General features: G+C 37.1%; 1 protein-coding gene across 2 annotated transcripts in view; it reads left to right on the top strand.

Annotated features, from left to right (window-relative positions):
* LOC308631964 (contactin-associated protein-like 3) overlaps positions 1-19,551 on the top strand; it is a gene marked incomplete at its 3' end in the record, with an annotated part of 203,915 nt that overhangs the window by 152,733 nt on the left and 31,631 nt on the right. For both annotated transcript variants that reach the window (XM_081263514.1, XM_081263513.1), the window contains exons 13-15: positions 233-430; positions 12,879-13,035; positions 18,312-18,439. In XM_081263514.1, coding sequence (XP_081119640.1) covers positions 233-430; positions 12,879-13,035; positions 18,312-18,439 — 483 coding nt within the window. The remainder of the gene's footprint in view (positions 1-232; positions 431-12,878; positions 13,036-18,311; positions 18,440-19,551) is intronic.

The following is a 19,551-nucleotide window of genomic DNA, read 5'->3' as shown; positions in this document are numbered from 1 at the left end:
GGGACCCGAGGAGGGGAGGAGGGGACCGAGGGGAAGTGCTGAAGAGTGGCATTGGCCTAATTATCTGGGTATATTGGTGCCGGCACAAAAGGGTAACGACAAACCCCACCATGCTCAGCTACAGTGCACCAATAACAACGCGGGAAAGAATGAACTGAAATAAAAGGTGTTTCGCAGCCTCTGACTCCTGCCCCGCGGTGACGCCTCCTCTTTGCCCCTTTCTGCTCCGCAGACGCCGCGTGGACGGTGGTGCGGCACGGTGGCCCAGACCAGGTGACCATCGCAGGCGGCCCCCGGGGGCACGCACGCTCCGTGACCTTCGCCTACGCGGCCAGCGCGGGGCAGCTGCGGGCAGCGGTGGCCCTGGCGGAGCGCTGCGAGCAGCAGCTGGCTCTGCGCTGCGGCTCTGGGCGGCTGGCAGACCCACCAGGTAAGGAGGAGCCCTGCTGGGACCGCGCTGCAGGGCGCCCTCTCACGGGATGGACGCTCAGCGTGCAGGACTAGTGACATGTTTTTTTTTTTTTTTTTTTTTTTAATCAAAGAAATTTTGCTAATAACAGATGCCAACTTTGACAATTAGAGGAGAGTGGGGTTTTAGGGTGGGTGAGGGTTAACAGTTCTTTCTGGAGACCAGCTGGGACCAATCCGCCTCCCCACTCTTCAAAATCTACCCCTCAATCCACCTGTAACGCTGGATCCCTCCCTTCAGATTGTCTCAGTAGGTCCACCTGTCACTCCCAGCCCCACCACTCCCCTAAGTCAGAGTCGGAATGATTACTCAAGTTATTACAAGAGTTTTCCGGCTGGTCTCTCATCCATTTCCCCCAGGTTATCTAATATACTATCTTCATCTTCAAAAATGCAGATTATCTCCAGGAAGCGCTGCTTGCATCATAACCTTCTGCTCTTAAGTAGATGTTTCTCCCTCCTTCTAGGGACTCCCACAGTCTCTTACAGAACCCTTTGATGCTCCCCAATAAAGTTGTTCTTTTTTTTTTTTTTAGCAAGTACTTTATTTTCATTAGTAAATACTGAGATTTGTCTTTCTTTTTTTTAGAAATTCAGCAATCTAAACTAGTGTAAGTTAGCAGCATAGTAAAGCCACTCTTAAAATTTTAATCTACAGTCTTCTATTCAAATGCACTGAATGTATTGGTGTGTGACTCTCAGGTGCAGATGTGTCCTTCAGAATGACTGTCCCATACCTGTACTGCCTCCCCTAATCCCCATGGCTCCTGGTCAGTTGGCCCCCGTGGAACATTCCAAACCACAGTTCATCTCTGTGCCAGAAATTTCCTGCTACTTTCTCTGCTTGGATGGCCCCCTCCTGCCTTTCACCCTTGAATCTTACCCGTTGTTGTCTAGATCTATGCAGTCTTCGCTTGGGTCCCTTCTCAGAGTGATCTAGTCTCCTTTGAATGCCTATTTGCTGGTTCTGATGACTAAAAAGAGCAAAGGACTTGTTTCATCTCACATCTAAGTTTGAAGTCCAAGTCTATTCTGTAGCATCTGCAGAAATTCAAGCAATTGCTTAATCTTTTGTATCTGTGTCTTCTTCAGAGACACTGAACTGATCTCATGGAGTCCTACGTAGATGAAATAAACTACATAAAGTTCAGGAAATAAGTAATCCTCACTCCCAGCTCTGTAGTTTTATTCTCATTCCCAGCTCTCCAGGTTTTTATATTTATAGTTGTCATTACTAGGTTCAAGTATTTGTTAATTCATCATGGTTGAAGTTTAGTCAGTGAAAAAGATGATTATAGTAAGCCAGACCAGGACTATGGAACAAAGTATACTAGATAGTTACCAGGGAAAGCCAGGCATGGGGAAGAAAGGGAACAAGTCACATGGGAGTGACCTCTAATGGAACCAGTAAACAATATTTCCTGATGTGTCAGTGAGCAAGCACAGTGTGCATGGACCAGCCTGTACCCTGTGCACTACACAGGTGTGCACAAACCCTCCCAATGGGGGTTGGTATTTAATTGATGCACTCGCCAGCCGTTGTCCATTTGGTTTTATTTCTAGATACAAGATGAATTTGGAGAATGAATAATTAAAAGTGAAATAAGATGCATTTCTAAAACTACATTAGGAAAACTGTAGTGTCTTAGAGTTATTGTGGCAAAGGGGCCACTGGAGAATTTTAAATATAAACTTAACCCAGACAAACATGTAGAACGAACCTAAACCTTTCAGAAGCTCCTGATTAGGGAAGAGATGACATAGAAGGGTAACATGGGCTGAACTTTCCTTAGGATGTGAGCTCTGATCTGCTTTGTCTTATAATGTGTACAAGCAAGTCAGAAAGAACTTTAATCTGACGCCTTGCAACACTGTAAATGAAGTAACATTTGACTTTGCAAATGTCTTATACCTGTAAATTATAATTTAACTGATCTGACGAACAGCCTGGGCTTGGAATTTTGAAAAAAATCTTCAGGTGATCTTTTGGAAACTACTGTGTTAGGGGCTAAAATAATTGAGAAAATGAAGTATTCTACTCCAGTCATTGAAAGTTTTCTGGTTTTCTTTTGAAAAAGAGCCTATAGTTTTCCCTTAGGATTTTATTGGTTTTTTAAATGAATTTTTAAAAATTTGAGCCAACTGCACATTTATACACACTTGTGAGAAATCATCAAGTGAACCCGAGTACCTTTACCCAGTTCTCCCAGTGGTAATGTCTTGCAAAACTTCAGTGCAGTATCACAACCTTCTCAGTCAAGATACACAAGATTTCCATCGGCATGAGCCTCCTCTGGCTCAGTATCCACACCTGCTTCCACCTCCTACTCATCAGTGGTAACCCCTGGCAACCACTAATCCGTTCTCCATTTATTTTCCATTTGAAGAATGTTATATAAATGGAATCAGAAAGTAGAAACTTTGGGGATGGACTTTTTCACTCAGCATAATCCTCCTTGAGATTCATTAGAACGTTGTACCCATTATGAATGTGTGGTCATCAGTGTCATTTTCCTGGGATCAAAATGGCCAAGATCTCAATTGTTGGGTAATTACATGGTTAATTTTATAAATGAAAAAAAAGGTGCCCAAGTGGTTTCTAGGGTGGCCATATACTAGTTTACATTCCCCAAACTTCCACTTTATAAGACTTTGATTTCTTCCACATCCTCCTTATGCTTTAGCAAAAGTTTTACTTTTGATGAGGTCAGATTTATCGTTTTTTTCCCCTTTTGTGGGTTGTACATTTGCTGTTAAGTCTAAGAATTCTTTCTCTAATTCTATATCCTAAAGATTTAAAAAAATATTTTTCCTAGTGGTTTATATTTTATAGAAAATATTTTATATTTTATGTTCCACTTTGGGATGATTTTTATGTGTGTGAGAGTTTGGCCCAGTTTCCCTAATGCCATTTATTGAAAGACTGTCCTTCCTCTTTTGAATTACCATTTCAACATTGCCAGATACCACTTGGGCATGTTTGTGTGGCGGGTCTATTTCTTGATTCTTTGTCTTCAAAATCTATATGTCTACCCTGCATCAATATCACAATGTCTTGATTAGTGTTTCTATGTAGTAGGTGAGAATTATTCCAACCACATATATTTTCAACTAATTTGCTTAAATGCCTTGGGGCATAATTGCTGGATCTTATGGTAACGCTGGTAAGCCTATTAAGCACCAAATTGTCTTCCAAAATGCCTGGGCCATTTTATATTCCAATCAGCATAAATGAGAGGTTCTGTTGCTTTACATCATGGCCAGCATTTGAAAAGGTCAGTGTTTGAACTTTAACCATTCTAACAAGTGTGCAGTAGTATCCCATTATTGTTTGTGTTTGCCGTTTCCTAATAACATGTGATTTTGAGGGTATCTTCATATTCTGCATTTCATCAATAGATCTTATTTTTTTCTGGCATCTATTCAGATCTTTTGCCTCATTCTAATTGGGTTACTTATGGAACTATTGAGTTCTACAAATTATTTGCATGTTTTAGATACAAGTCTTTTATTAGATTAGTGTTTTTCATTTTAGAAGCTTTTTAGTTTTTAAAAAATCCACTTTATAAAATTATTTTCGTTGATGGGACTTTTGCTGTTGCATCTAAAAACTCATTGACACACCCAAGATCAACTTGATTTTTTCCTTTTACCTTCCAGAAGTTTTGTTGTATGGCATTTTAATTTTGATATGAAAGGTGGACAGTGCCTCGATTCGCCTTGTTTTGTATGTGGATTGTTAGTTGTTCTAATACCACTTTTGCAAAAACTGTACTTTCCCCATTGAGTTGTCTTTGGTCTTTTTCAAAGTTCTGTTGATTATCTGTGTGTGGATGTATATGTAGGTCCTCTATTCTGCCCCATTGATGGGTTTATCTACTCTTTTTCCAATGCCATGCTGTCTTGAGTATTGTGGCTTTGTAGTGGATCTTGAAGCCAGGTGCTACCAGTCCTCTGACTTCATTCATCTTCAGTAGTGTGTTGGGTATTGTCAGTCTTTGCCTTTTTATGTAAACTTCAGAATCAGTTGTCAATATCCACAAAGGAACTTGCTGCGATTTTAATGAGGCTTGCACTAAATCTACAGATCAGTTTGGGAAGATCTTAACACTTTCACACTCTCAGTTCTTCCTATCCATGGACATGATATATCTCTCCATTTACTTAGATCCTCTCTGATCTCCTTCTTCAGAATTTTATACTTTTTTTCCCATATAGATTATGTGCCAATTTTGTTAGTTTGTACCTAAATATTTAACTTTTAGATCTAGTGTAAAATATGTTGTGCTTCTAATTTCATCTTCCAGTGGTATACTGTTTTTTATAAGAAAGCAATCAACTGCTGTCCTGCAGTCTTGAGCTAAACACTTTCTAGTTTAGATATTTCTGCTGTTGAGTTTTTTAGGGATTTTCTGTATAGACAGTGATGCTATTTGTGAAAAAAAAAGAGTTTTAATTTTCCCTTATAATCTATATACTTTATTTCCTTTTTTGCTTACTCTATTACCCAGAACTTCCAGTACAATGTGGAAAAGCAGTGATACCCTTTTCTCATTCCCAGTCTTCATTGGGAATTATCTTGTCCCTCACTTTTAGGTCTGATGCTAACTGTAGGTTTCTTTTAGATGCTCTTCACCAAGTGGATGGTATTCTCTTGTATTCCAAGTCTTCTGACAGTTTTTATTTATCTATTGGATTGTATTGAGCACTTTTTCTTCATCTATTCATAGGACCATGTGGTTTTTCTTCTTTAGCCTGTTGATGTGAGGAATAATGCTAATTAATTCCATGACGTTCAAGGCATATGTGGAAATAAATCCCACTTGATTATGAGGCATAATTATTTTTGCATACTGTTGGATCCAGCTGATTAATACTTTTAAAGATTTCAATGCCTATATTTAGGAGAGATTTTTCTGCAGTTTTTCTCTTTTCTTTCTTTTTTGTTCTGTAAAATGTTTCCTAGTTTGGGTATTAGGGCAATGTGGGCCTTTTAGAATAAGTTAGGAAGTATTCATTGTTCTTCTGTTTCCTGAACACATTTGGGGAGAATTGGTATCATGTTAGGTAGAATTTTCTGATGAAATTATCTGGGTCTGAACCTTCTGTTTTGGAAAAATTGTTGATTCTTGATTCATTTTACTTAATAATGAAATCTATCTTCTTTTCCCATAGGTGCTGTAACAAAGTCCTAGACATGGGTTGTTTAAAATAAGAAAAAAATCATTGTCTCATATTTCTAAAGGCTAGAATTACAAAATCAAAGTGTTAACAGAAACCTGTGGCATCTGTTGGTTTGTAGACAATCTTTGACATTCCTTGGCTTGTAAATTAATCATTCCAACCTCCCAACTTTACATGATATTTTCTGTGTGTATTTTCATATCATCTTACCTCTGTGTGTGTCTAGCTCAGTGTCCATATTTCCCTTTCTTTAAAAAATAAGACAAGTCACATTAAATTGGAGCCTACCTTAATTATTTCATCTTAATTCAATTACCTCTATAAAGACCACATATTCAAATAAAGTCATATTTTGAGATATGGAAGATTAAGACTTCAGTGTAATTTGTTTTGGATACATGATTCTACACATAAAATACAGCTGTCTAGATTATTCCTCCTTGAGTAAGGCTTGGTAGATTGTGTCTTTCAAGCGGTTGCTCCATTTCATATAAATTATCAAATATGTGTGCATTGAGTTGTTTAAAATAGTCCTCTAATATTATTTGGATGTCCATTAGATCAATAGCAATGGCCTCTTTTTCATTTCCAATGTTAGAAATTTCTATCTTTCCTTCCTTTTTCATGGTTAGCCTGGCTAGAAGTTTATCAATTTTATGATCTTTTCAAATAACCAGGTTTTATTTCACCGATTTTTCTCTATTCATTTCTTGCTTTCAATTTTTCTGATTTCTTCTGTGAATTTAGTTCCTTTTATTTTTCTTACTTTGGATTTAGTTGGCTCCCCACCTGCAGATTTCTAAGGTAGAAACTTGGATTTTTGACTTCAGTGCTATAAATTCCTTCTATACACTGCTTTCATGGAATTTGCAAATTTCAATAAGTTCTGTTTTTGTGTCCATTTAGTTAAGAACATATTTTTTCCACTTGGGACTTCTTTTTTGGCCATGTTTGATTTATTGTTAACTCTCCAGATACTTTGGGATTTTCCAACTATCTTTCTACTATTATTAGTTGTTATTATTATTATTACAGCATATTTTGTATGATTTCTATTCTTTTGAATTTATTAAGATGCATTTGATGAGCTGCAGTATGGTATAACTTAATGAATTGTGCCTATGTACCTGAGAAAACTGTGTATTCTACATTGTTAGGTGAAGTATTCTATAAATGTCAATTAGATATAGTTGATTGATATTTAGTTTAAATATACTTAATGATTTTATGCCTGCTGGATCTGTCAATTACTGACAGAAGGATATTAACATTTCCATGGGGTAATAACAGTATTGTCTTTGGAGTTCTGTCAGTTTCTGCATCACATATTTTGAGTCTCTGTTGTTTGGTGCATTCACGTTAAGTATTGCTATGTCTTCTTGGAGAATTGACTTTATCATTGTGCAGTGCCCCTTGTCATCCTTGTTACTTTTCCTTGCTCTGAAATTGTCTTTGAAATTGATACAGCTACTCTTTCTTTTGATTAATGTCAGCACAATGTACCCTTCTCCATCCCTTTACTTTTACTCTGTCATTTTATACTTAAAGGGGTTTTGGTAATCAACATGTAGTTGGAACTTGTCTTTTGTCCACTCAGTCTTTGTATTTTAATTGGCACATTTGGCCATTTGCACTTAACCTGATCCTTGATGCTTGGATTACTATTTACCCTATTGCAATTCTTCTTCTTCTTCTTCCTTTTTTTTTTGGTTGCTGAATCAGTCAGCTTTTTATTTCCATAACAAAATACTTGATAGGAAAAAGAAGTTTATCTAGTTCATACTTCTGGATATCGAAGAGTGTGATGCCAGTATTTACTCAATTCTCATGAGAGGCCCCCATGAAGACTGGCACATCATGGTGGATGGCATCATGGTGGGACTTCCTGTGGGAACAAGAGATCACATTACCAAATTAGAAACAAGAGGTGGGGATGGGGGAAGGAGAAAAGGGGGGGGAGGGAAGGAGGGAAGGAGAAGGGAGGGAGGAAAGAAGACTCAGGGGTCAAGCTTGCTCTTAAGGCAACTCACTCTCATGAGAACTAACTCAGGGTCCCATGAGAACCACCTTGATCCCTTCCAAGAACAGCAACCCCAGTCACTAGGCCCCACTTTTTAAGAGTCCACACCACCCCCACTTTGCCAAGCTTAGGGCCAAGCTTCAAACACATGAATCCCAGGAGACAAACCACATTCAAACCACAAATATCTTTGTCCTTTCTCTTTCTCTTTTTAACCCCTCTCTTTTTCTTTTTATATTTTAATTGAGACTTTTATGATTCCATCCTTTCTCTTCTCCTCGCATACATTTATTTTTAATTTTTAGGCAATTTCCATTGAGTCTGAAATATAGATTATGATCAATCTTCTTCCATTTTCAAATAACATTGTCCCACTTCATTGATAGTGATGGTGCTTTATAACAGAGTACTTCCAATTCCTCTGTCCCATCCTTATCAGAATCCTGTCACCAATTTTATTTATCCTTAAGCTATAATCACCCAATACATTGTTGATACTATTATTTTGAACTTACTCATATATTATATCAATTAAGAATAAGGTAAAATATCATATTTTTTTCAACATTTACTTATCATTTATCATAGATCAGGCACATCACCTGTATTATTTTATTCAGATTTCACACCTACAACCATATTACATATTAATATTGTAATATTAATATTATATTACACACAGTACATATTAATATCATCCATATTTTATAGAGGCAATATGTATACAAGAAAGTAACATGATTAATGAAAGGAAGATGCAGTATCTGAATCCCAGGTGGATTTTTCCTCAATCCTAAGCTTTCAATATCTATGTCTTACTGCTTTACAATTATGTGTCATTTTTTAGTTATAAATCTAAACTTGGGTGTTATTTCATTAATTTCCATATTATTTCTCATATTCTGCTATTATCAGTGCTTAATAAATGCTACAATAATTGCATTTAAATACTAGACTTAATACCTGATAGTCATTCCATAAATATATTTATCATTTTCCATTTTTACCATTCTGTTTTATTTCCTTTTTTCATTTTTTTTAAATTTTAATTTTTTATATATGACAGCAGAATGTATTACAATTCATATTATACATATAGAGCACAATCTTTCATATCTCTGGTTGTACACAAAGTAGTGTCACACCATTCATGTCTTCATACATGTGCTTAGAGTAATGATGTTCATTTCATTCCACCATCTTTCCTACCCCCTTGATTCCTCCTTTTCCCTTCTTCCCCTTTTCCCCTTTCCCTTATCTAGAGTTCATCTAATTCTCCCATTCCCCTCCAACCACATTATGAATCAGCATCCTTAAATCAGAGAAAACATTGAGCATTTGGTTTGGGGGGGATTGGCTAACTTCACTTAGCATTATATTCTCCAACTCCATCCATTTACCTGCAAATGTCATGATTTTATTCTTTTTTAGCACTGAATAATATTTCATTGTGTATATAGACCACATTTTCTTTATTCATTCATCTACTGAAGGGCATCTAGGTTGGTTCCACAGTTCAGCTATTGTGAATTGTGCTGCTATAACCATTGATGTGGCTGTGTCCCTGTAGTATGCTGCTTTTAAGTCCTTAGGGTATAGACTGAGGAGTAGGATGGCTGACAAATCATGGTTTCATTTCCAGTTTTCCAAGGATTCTCCATACTGTTTTCCATATTGGCTGGACCAATTTGCAGTCCCGCCAGCAATGTATGAGTGTGTCTTCACCCCCACATCCTCACCAACACTTATTGTTGTTTATATTCTTAATAGCTGCCATTCTGACTGTAGGGAGATGAAATCTTAGAGTAGTTTTGATTTGCATTTCTCTAATTGCTAGTGATGATGAACATTTTTTCACATATTTTTTGATTGATTGTATATCATCCTCTGAGAAGTGTCTCTTCAGGTTCTTGGTCCATTTATTGGTTGGGTTATTTGGTTTTTTGGTGTTAAGATTTTTGAGTCCTTTATATGTCCTAGAGATTAGTGCTCTATCTGAAGTGTGTGTGGTAGAAATTTGTTCCCAAATTGTAGGCTCTCTATTGAACTCACTGATTGTTTCTTTTGCTGAGAAAAAGCTTCTTAGTTTGAATCTATTCCATTTATTGATTCTTGAGATTAATTCTTGCACTACAGGAGTCTTATTAAGGAAGTTAGGGCCTAATCCAACATGATGGAGATTTGGGCCTACTTTTCTTCTAATAGACATAGTGTCTCTGGTTTAATTCCTAGGTTCTTGATCTACTTTGAGTTGAGTTTTGTGCATGGTGAGAGATAGGGGTTTAATTTCATTTTATTGCATATGGATTTCCGGTTTTCCCAGCACCATTTATTGAAGAGGCTATCTTTTTTCTCCAATGTACGCTTTTGGCGCCTTTGTCTAATATAAGATAACTGTAATTATGTGGGTTAGTCTCTGTGTCCTCTATTCTGTACCATTGGTCTACAAGTCTGTTTTGATGCCAATATCATGCTGTTTTTGTTAATATTACTCTGTAGTATAGTTTAAGTTCTGGTATAGTGATCCCACCTGCTTCACTCTTCTTGCTAAAGATTGCTTTAGCTATTCTGGGTCTCTTATTTTTGCAGATGAATTTCATGACTGGTTTTTCTATTTCTATGAGGAATGTCATTGGGATTTTGATTGAAATTGCATTAAGTCTGTATAGTGCTTTTGGTAGTATGGTCATTTTGAAAATATTAATTTTGCCTGTCCAAGAACAAGGGAGATCTTCCTTTCCATCTTCTAAGGTCTTCTTTAATTTCTTCCCTTAGTGTTATGTGGTTTTTGTTGTAGAGATCTTTTGCCTCTTTAATTAAGTTGATTCCCAAGTATTTTATTTATTTTTGAGGCTACTGTAAATGGGGTAGTTTTCCTTGTTTACCTTTCAGAGGATTTGTCACTGACATACAGAAATGCCTTTGACTTATGGGTGTTGATTTTGTATCCTGCTACTTTGCTGAATTCATTTACTAGTTCTAGAAGTTTTCTGGTGAAATTTTTTGGGTCTTCTAAGTATAGAATCATATCATCGGCAAATAGTGCTAATTTGAGTTCTTCTTTTCCTACCTGATCCCTTTAATTTCTTTCATCTGTCTAATTGCTCTGGCCAGTGTTTCAAGAACCATGTTAAATAGAAGTGTTGAAAGAGGGCATCCCTGTCTTGTTCCAGTTTTTAGAGGGAATGCCTTCAATTTTTCTTCATTTAGAATGATGTTGGCCTGGGGCTAAGCATAGATAGCTTTTGTGATATTGAGATATGTTCCTGTTATCCCTAGTTTTTCTAATATTTTGAACATGAGGAGGTGCGGTATTTAGCCAAATGCTTTTTCTGCATCTATTGATGTGATGAATCACATCTATTGATTTCCATATGTTGAACATTGCATTCCTGGGATGAACCCCACTTGATCGTCAAAATATTATATTTTAGCTTCATTTATTCTTTCTTTAATGCTCCTTCTTTCTTTATGTAGAGCTAATTTTTTTCTAATCCATATCATCTTTCTTCCTTTTGAGAAACTTTTTATTTTAACATGAATGGGGAATTGTAATGAAATTCTATATAAACTATGATAATTTCCCTCCAATTCTGGGTCCTAACCAGTTAGCCTTCCTCTTTCCTCCTTTCAGAATCTCCTGTGATTCTTCTTGTGTATTATCTCTAGGGTTTATCACTGTGCTTAATGGGGAGAAGCAGGAAAAGATAAGTCTACGCCATCCTCATCAGTCTGGAAATTCTCCGGAAGTCTTTTGATTGTTCTCTAGAACACTTTAAGACATTTGAGCAGAACCAAAGATATTTACTATCTCTCAAAAACTTATTTTTTACCGCTTTACAGGAAGATTTGCAGGTAAATTCATCCTTGTGCACTAGGATATAGTGAGTATTTTTCTCTTCAATTTAGCAAGTGTAGTGGTGAAGGAAGTAATGTAGCATTTCTCAAAGTAGCATTTTGAGAAAAGAATATTAAATTTTCTGAGTATCTCTTATTTCCTAGTAACAAGTTTTCAATGTATTTTTAAGAGATTCTAGATATTGACTCCTTTATAAATTTCTCGGGATTGCTTTTGTTGTTTTAAATTTCCTTTCTTTGGGGGGTGGGAGGGTGGAAGTGAGGATGATGAATGCAGAGATCTTACCTATAAATGAATCATAATTGAGTTGTATTAAGCATTAAAGGCAGAACCTGGGATAAGTTCCAGATCTCAACTCAAGGCCCAACAATAACAACTTACAAATTTGAAAAACAGCACCAAATGATCAAGCACATTTGGGAAATTGATTGAAGCAATCCAATTCTATTCTCTTCATCCTCTAATTTTGGGATGACTGCAATTTATCTTCTCCTGCATCTTCCTCTAAGAGGGCCAACCTGCACACCTGCTTCTGTAATCATCTCAGGCTCACTGCGATGTGCATCCTGGTCCCCACCCCACAGCATGCCTGGTCTTAACATGTGGTTCTGTAGAGCTGAGATAGCTCCCAGCTGTCACCTGACTACAGCCAGGGTTGGGGAGTTGGTGCTGAACATCTGCACTGGGCAGACTTGGTCTCTCAGCATCATGTTCACTTGAGACTTGAAGAAGACCTATCCATGCATTTATTTAGCCTCCAGATAAGTAGTCAGGCCTTGTAATACAAGAAAAACACATATCTCAAAAATATTGTTAAGTCCTGACAGAGGGTGCCATGCCTTTCCAAAGGCCTAATGTACAGCAACTTTTCTTTAAAAAAAAAAATGTGGGGCGATAGATCATTGTTTCTGTTTGACATTGAACTTGCTCCGGGAGCATTTGTCATCTCAAACAGATTCATCCTGGGTATATAAATTACTCTTACTCTTGTTTTGATGGCAAATGTTTTTTGAATGTTATTTCTATGGAAAATATGTGATATCCATGTACAAGTAAGTTAAGGACTCATTTCCTAATAAAATAAAAATAGATGATGGGGATTATTTAAGCCTAGATATTGAAACACTGAGGCGAGAAACTTGGCCCATATATTTGGAGAAACCACATTTTTATTGGCAGAGGTAAAATATAACTTCTGAAGTGAAGTGTATCTTTCTTCTCTTACACACACACACACACACACACACACACACACACATACACATTTTAGACCTGGGAATAAAGGGAACTATTTTGGACAGGGGGAGGGGCAAAATAGATGTCACCTTTCTCATACTTGTCTTTCAGATGGAACGCCACTGAGCTGGTGGGCTAGAAGAACCAATGGAACCCACACTTACTGGGGAGGTTCTCTGCCAGATGCACAAAAGTGCACTTGTGGACAAGATGGGAGCTGCCTGGACTCTCAGTATCACTGCAGCTGTGACGGTGACCAGGATGAATGGTGATTTCCACATGCTGTCCCTGCACAGAAATGTAGTTTTTATTCCTCAGTTATGCATAGTTAATTACACAGCAGGCATATCAGAACAAATAAGTAATTACATGATGCTCAAGTAATTTAAAAGTATAAGTTTGGATGAAATACCTTCAGTTAATCAAAAGATTAAATTGTATGACCAAAGATTCACTATTTCACTGTGAATACCAGATAATGTGCTTTTTATTCTTCTTCAATTGGAAGCAATTGGTAAGTCTCCCACTCAACTAGAAGTCAAGTGTCTGTCTCTGAAGTTCAGTTTAATTGAGCAATCTGGCACTCATGGCAATAATTCAGAAGGTGAATTCCTCCAAAGCTTTGTCTTAAATATATTTGGGAGATAACACTATATATTTCTTAGGAATTTGTGAGTAAACATTAACATGGGAACTCCATTAACACGATGGAACTCCAAGAGGTTTTGCATAAAAGGAATCAACTATATCCCCCACCCATTTAGCTCCTGTTTGATGTAGTCAGGAGCTCATTTAAAGCAGTATATGAAAAAAAAAAGATAATTAGATAGCACACCAATTAAAGCAAGACTTTTTTCATTAAATTTCTACAGTAATTCCAATATACCAAACATTTAACATAAAATACACATATGTAAAAGGCACTCTAATAATGTAAAATGTTAAGCTATGCTCCAAGTCAATCTATAGGTATAAATTTATAGTAAACATTGTTCAAGAGTCTTTTATACATTCTCTGAAATATACATACATCATAGAATTCAACTTCTCCAAAAATCCATAAGTTATTTTGCTAGTTAGGATGATCCCTGCAGCTGTATATAATATTGTTTTATATTTATTATTATTATTTTATATTTTTGTCTTAGGACTTTTGTTTAATTATTATTCAGGGTAGATAGAAATCAAAACATAAGATAGTTTAAACATATCCAGATGTGCAACTAACCCCAGTGAATGTGAGGCCACTTTGAAGAGACTGTCCATTTTGAAGTCAGACATTAGGCATTATCATATTATATTTTTTAAAGAAACCATAGCTTTTCACAGAAGAGAACATAAGCACCCAGTAAAGTTGAAGGTAAAGGGGTGAGACGTTTTTACCAGGTAAATACAAATCAAAAGGAAGCAGGTGTAGCTGTATTAGGTCAGACAAAGACAACCACACCATTGGGGATAAAGTTGGACCCTATATGATGCTGATTCATTCATGAGATGCTCCTACAAGTCTCAAATGCACCTTCAGAAGTATATCAAGAAAAAAAAAGTGTATCAAGAAAGAATTAGCAAGGAAGCAAAGAGAAATAGAAAAATTATTCAAAATACTGGAAGATTTTAACATGACTTGGGAGAATCAGTAAGTGAAACAGGCAAGAGTATTTCAAAACTAAAGTTAAGAAAATTGATATTGCAACCATTCATTGTAGAATACACAAAAGCTCATCACATGCCAGTTACAAACACACACACACACACATACACATATATACACAACAAACAACTGATGAAAAGCTTATAAAAAAAGGAAACAAAGCTGCCATCATTACCTACCAATGACATGACTGCCTACACAGAAAATTGAAGGTAATATAATGAAATACTACCAGGATGAACGAAGAGTTCAGTTGATACGCTGAATTTGTGATCAATCAGTATTGAGAAATTACTTGAATATCTATAAAAGCATAAATTAATTAACACTGAAAGACTTAATAAAAACTATTTGCTATGTTACAATGTAAATTTCTTTAGAATAAGTCTAATACTTTTATATTAAAATTATTGAGATTTAGAAGACAAATAAATAGATTGATTCACTACTGTCATAGATTTTATGAGTCAGTAGTAGCTTAAGGCAGTAGTCCTCAATCAAGTATACTTTTGATCCCCTGGGGAATGCTTGTTTTATCTGAAGACAGTTTTGTGGTCACAAAGGAAGGAATGTTTCTGTGTCTTTCGTAAGTGCTAAAGGCCTTGGGAGGCTGAAGCAGGGGAATCATGAGTTCAAAGCCAGCCTCAGCAACTTAGCGAGGCACTCAGCAACTCAATGGGACCTTGTCTCTAAATAAAATATAAAAAGGGCTGGGAATGTGGCTTAGTGATAAAGCACCCCTAGTTTCAATCCCTAGTGCAAAAAAAAGTGCTAAACATTCTACAATGCACTGTACAACCCTCATGGAGCAAAACTATGCAGTCCTTCAATAACACTGCTATTGAGAAGCCCTCTTTTAAAGATGTCATTTTTCCAAATTCTATAAACGTAGTGGGATTTCTAACAAATGCCAAGTGTTTTACTGATTGGCATGGATTGCAACAAGTGGATTTTCAAATCCATATGGAAACTCAAAGAATAAGCAAGATGATTTTTAAGATGAAGATCAAGATGATGAGATGGGTCCTAGCACATATCAAGACAAATTGTATTACGATAGTAATTAATTAATGCAGGCTGAATTGGCCAGGAGAGAGGCAAGAGGTCAATGAAACAGAAGTTGAAAAACTGGAAAGATTTTAAGATTAGTTGTGGACCATGATATGTATTTTATTACTAACCTAGTTATTAAATGTTGAGGTGGACTCAACATTTTTCCTTTTTGGCTTTTTCAACAACCCCCCAAATGTATAGCTCTACTTTGCATCAAATCAAATCTCTTGGTAAACAATTAATAGTAGTTCTTAGAAGTCATAGCATTTCTTAGGAAAGCATAATTTCTAGAACAATGGGAACTTTCAAGCAAAAAGTCTTTGAAAGTTCTCTTACTGAACTTTTAATAGTACTGGAAGGGGTTATCATATCTAGAAATATACTCTTCCCATGTTTACACTACCTAGAGGCTCAGTATTCCTTATCTGAAATGCCTGGGATCAGAAGTGTGTCAGATTTTGGATTTGGGGAATCTGGAATATTTGCAAATACTTAATGAGATATCTCAGGGATGAAACTCAAGTCTGAACCCTGTATACACACAGCCTAAAGGGACCTTTATACAATATTTTTAATGTATCTTCATTTTGACTTTGACTATCACAAGAGGTCTTAAGTGAAGTTTTCCACCCATGGCATCATGCTGGGGCTCAAAATGTTTTATATTTTAGAGGTTTTCCCATTTTAGGTTTTCAAATTAGGACTATTTTACCTGTAGTATATATTTCAGAAAATAATGGGGAAAAAAAGAAAAAAAAAACAAGTCCCATTTGCTGAAGAAATTTTAAGGAAGTCTGGTAACCATGGCAAATCTTCAATCATCTATATAAATCTGCAAAGGTTGAGATCTGCCTATACCAACAAAAACTTGATGAAAAATGTTAGCCATTTTTTATGATTGACTGGGAGCTCTCCAAAATAATGGGGGAGGGGGAGACTTAGTATCTCCTCCAATGCAACTGAGGTGCCCTACACAAGCTGTCACCTTACACAAGCTCAGTATTTTGCATGCAGCGTTAAACATCAAGAAGCTTGGAGCTTCTATGCAAAATGAGTTTTTAAAATTCCAGCATCCTTCATAAATAGCTCATAGAAGTACAGCTCCCCACTAGACTACCTTGATGAGACGGCGATTACCAGCATGGAAATGCTGTTTTTGATGCCTGCTGTGTCCATACACAATCTCCTAAGCTGACCTACCCTGTTTCCTAGGAGAACATTTCTGCTTGTCAACCATCAGTCCACTCCAGAGCTAAATGATGGTGACAATTCATAACTCATGCTCTGTTGTTTGCACAAACATCAATAACTAGGTAAGGTTATGGGATGTTAGTCTGGATATGAGAAATAATCTTTCTGTATCACTAAATATTTCACATATCGCAGAGTACCTGACTTACATTAATTGATATCTCTTTTATGCATTACAGATTACTTCATTTATTTACATGATGAAAATCTTAATATAGCCATTTTCTTTTATTTCTATCTTTTCCAATTTCAAGCTTTGATACCTAAAGTCTTTAATAAAAATTTACGAAAACTTTATTTTTGCCACTATGAAATGACTTACATGATTTGATATTAATTATTCTGATCTTTGACCATAAATCCACACCAAGGAAGGTTTTAGAAATGAGTGACTTAAGGACAAGAGTATTTATTAGATTCTATAGAGATTCTAGAGCAGGATGAGGAACCAGAGTAAGGGTGCTTTGTCTCTGAATCAGAATACGTACACAATTGAGTGACACAAAATAAACATAAACAGGTTGAAAAAGAAGAGATTAATGCCATTATTTTGGACAGAGAGAATAGGAGTGGCATAGCTGTGACCAGGACCCCAGGCCCTCCCAGCGCCTGCTCCAGACCTGCTTGTATTTCTCAGTCACTCACACGTAGGAAGATGTTGATGGTCATAACCATGGTTGGAACCTAGTGCCTAGAGGGCTGTGTACTCAGGGGCACACACAGTATTTTTTCCATGTGTCCTCAATGCCTCACTCAGGGTCTGATCAATGTTTGTCCACTGGATAGCTGGGTTCAGCATTTCACAGAACTTTCACATACATTAACCTGTGTATTACTTATAAAAGTATTCTATTTAATTCATTTTGATCTGTAGGTTTAATTTTACAATTTACAAATTTATTGAGGGAAGGAAATACCCAATAACCATAAGAGGATTTCAAATATATTTAATGGTAAAATTCTGTGAAGATCTAAATCTGTAACTATTTATATCTGTAATTGATAATCACTTGAGTAGTATCCCAAGACTGATTTTTAAAGAGCAGTTATATGCTTGATTGTCGTGAAAATACTATCCCGGGCTTGCAAAATGACCCCCCTTCTTGATTTGCCCCTTTTATTCTCTGTGTTCGGTGAGTTCAGGAATTGGCAAATGGATCAGGAGTTGCTAAACTACTGCTGTGAGTCACATCTGCCCACTTACCTGTTATTGTCTGGCCCATGAACTAAGAAATGTTTTACATTTTTAAGTAGTTGGAAGGAAGAGTGTTTTATGACACATCAAACTTGTTACGGAGTTCAAATTTCAGTGTCCATAAATTTCGATCACCCCACAGTCATGCCCATCATTAGTGCCTGTGGCTGAGCTGAGTAGTCGCAGAGGCTACGTGGCCTGCAAAGTCACAGTCATTACAGAGAAACTTTGATTTCGATTTTTAACAGTTTCTGTGCTCTCAAAATGCCAAAAATGTTTGTAAGTGTTCCTTTAAGTCCTGAAATGTTAGATTGAAACAAGAGATCACAGGTGACTCTGGGTGTGTGTGTGTGTCAACTGGAGTCATCTTAAAGGTCCCTTTGTTGTTTTCCAGGACCAGTGACATCACAGTCTTTTCCAAGAAGGAGTCCCTGCCAGTCATTCAAGTGGTGATGGCGGACAGGGGCCGGCCACCCTCTGAAGCTGTGTATACGCTGGGGCCTCTGCTCTGCCAGGGGGACAGTAAGTGCTGGCAGGAGAAAAGCTTTCTTTTTATAATAACATACTTTGATGATTTTTAAATAAGTAAGTACCCTTCTTTTGGCTGGAGAGAAAATTCACGGCAGTGCTGGGGCCAGAGCAGATATCAGAAAGCCTGGTGCTCCTCAGCTTTCTGTGGCTGGGACCAAAGATCTGAGATGAAAACCTTAAAGGGAGAAAGGTTTATTCTGAGTCACAATTTTGGAGGTTGGGTCCATGGTCACTTGGCCCTTTGCTTGGACCTGTGGTGGCACAGGGCATCATGGTGGGAGAGAGTCAGAGGGGGCTGTTCACCTTGCCGCAGCTGCACAGCAAAGAGACAGGAAGGGGCCAGGGCCCCAGTACCCCTTTATGGGCACACACCACGTGATCTAACCTCCTCCACTCAGACCCACCCATAAAGACTCTACCACCTCCCAATAGTGACCCAGGCTGGGGACCCATGGGCCTTTGGGGGACATTCTAATCCACACCATAATGGGCACAGGGATGGAACAGCACTGCGTCTGTGCTAGAGATCAGCATTTCACGAGTGAACAGCCGTTTAAATCTCTCTCATCCGAGATGCTCGGGACCCAAGTTGTTTTGGAAAGCGGTATTTTTCAGACTTGGGAATGTTTGCCTACGCGGTAATGAGATCTCTTGGAGATGGAACCCGAGTCTAAATGACACTCTAGTTTCATGTAAACCTTATACAAATAGCCCAAAGGTAATTTTATACAATATTTTTGGTGCACGTGCATTTTGACTGTGACCTGTCATACGAGGCCAGGTGTGGAATTTCCCTCTTGTGGCGTCAAAAACTTTTGGATACGGAACATTTTAGATTTCAGATTTTTGGATTATGGATGCTCAACCTGTATTAGTTTACAGAGAATGAATTATCTTTATTTTAACATATTATTTGGTTGACTGGTTAACTGTCCATTTATTGTTTTTCTTATGGAACAGTCCTTAAGAAAACTATTTTCCAAATTTGTGAATGATTGAGAATGTTGGTTGATTGCCCTTATATTTTCAGGACACCTTTAACAGTATAAAAACAGTGAATCCCACTTTCTTTTCTCAGACCCTGTACACACCACATCATCATC

The sequence above is a fragment of the Spermophilus citellus genome, assembly GCF_964194105.1.
Source record: "Spermophilus citellus genome assembly, chromosome: 12".
NCBI classification, from domain to species: domain Eukaryota; kingdom Metazoa; phylum Chordata; class Mammalia; order Rodentia; family Sciuridae; genus Spermophilus; species Spermophilus citellus.
This window is presented reverse-complemented; position numbering and strand designations above follow the sequence as displayed.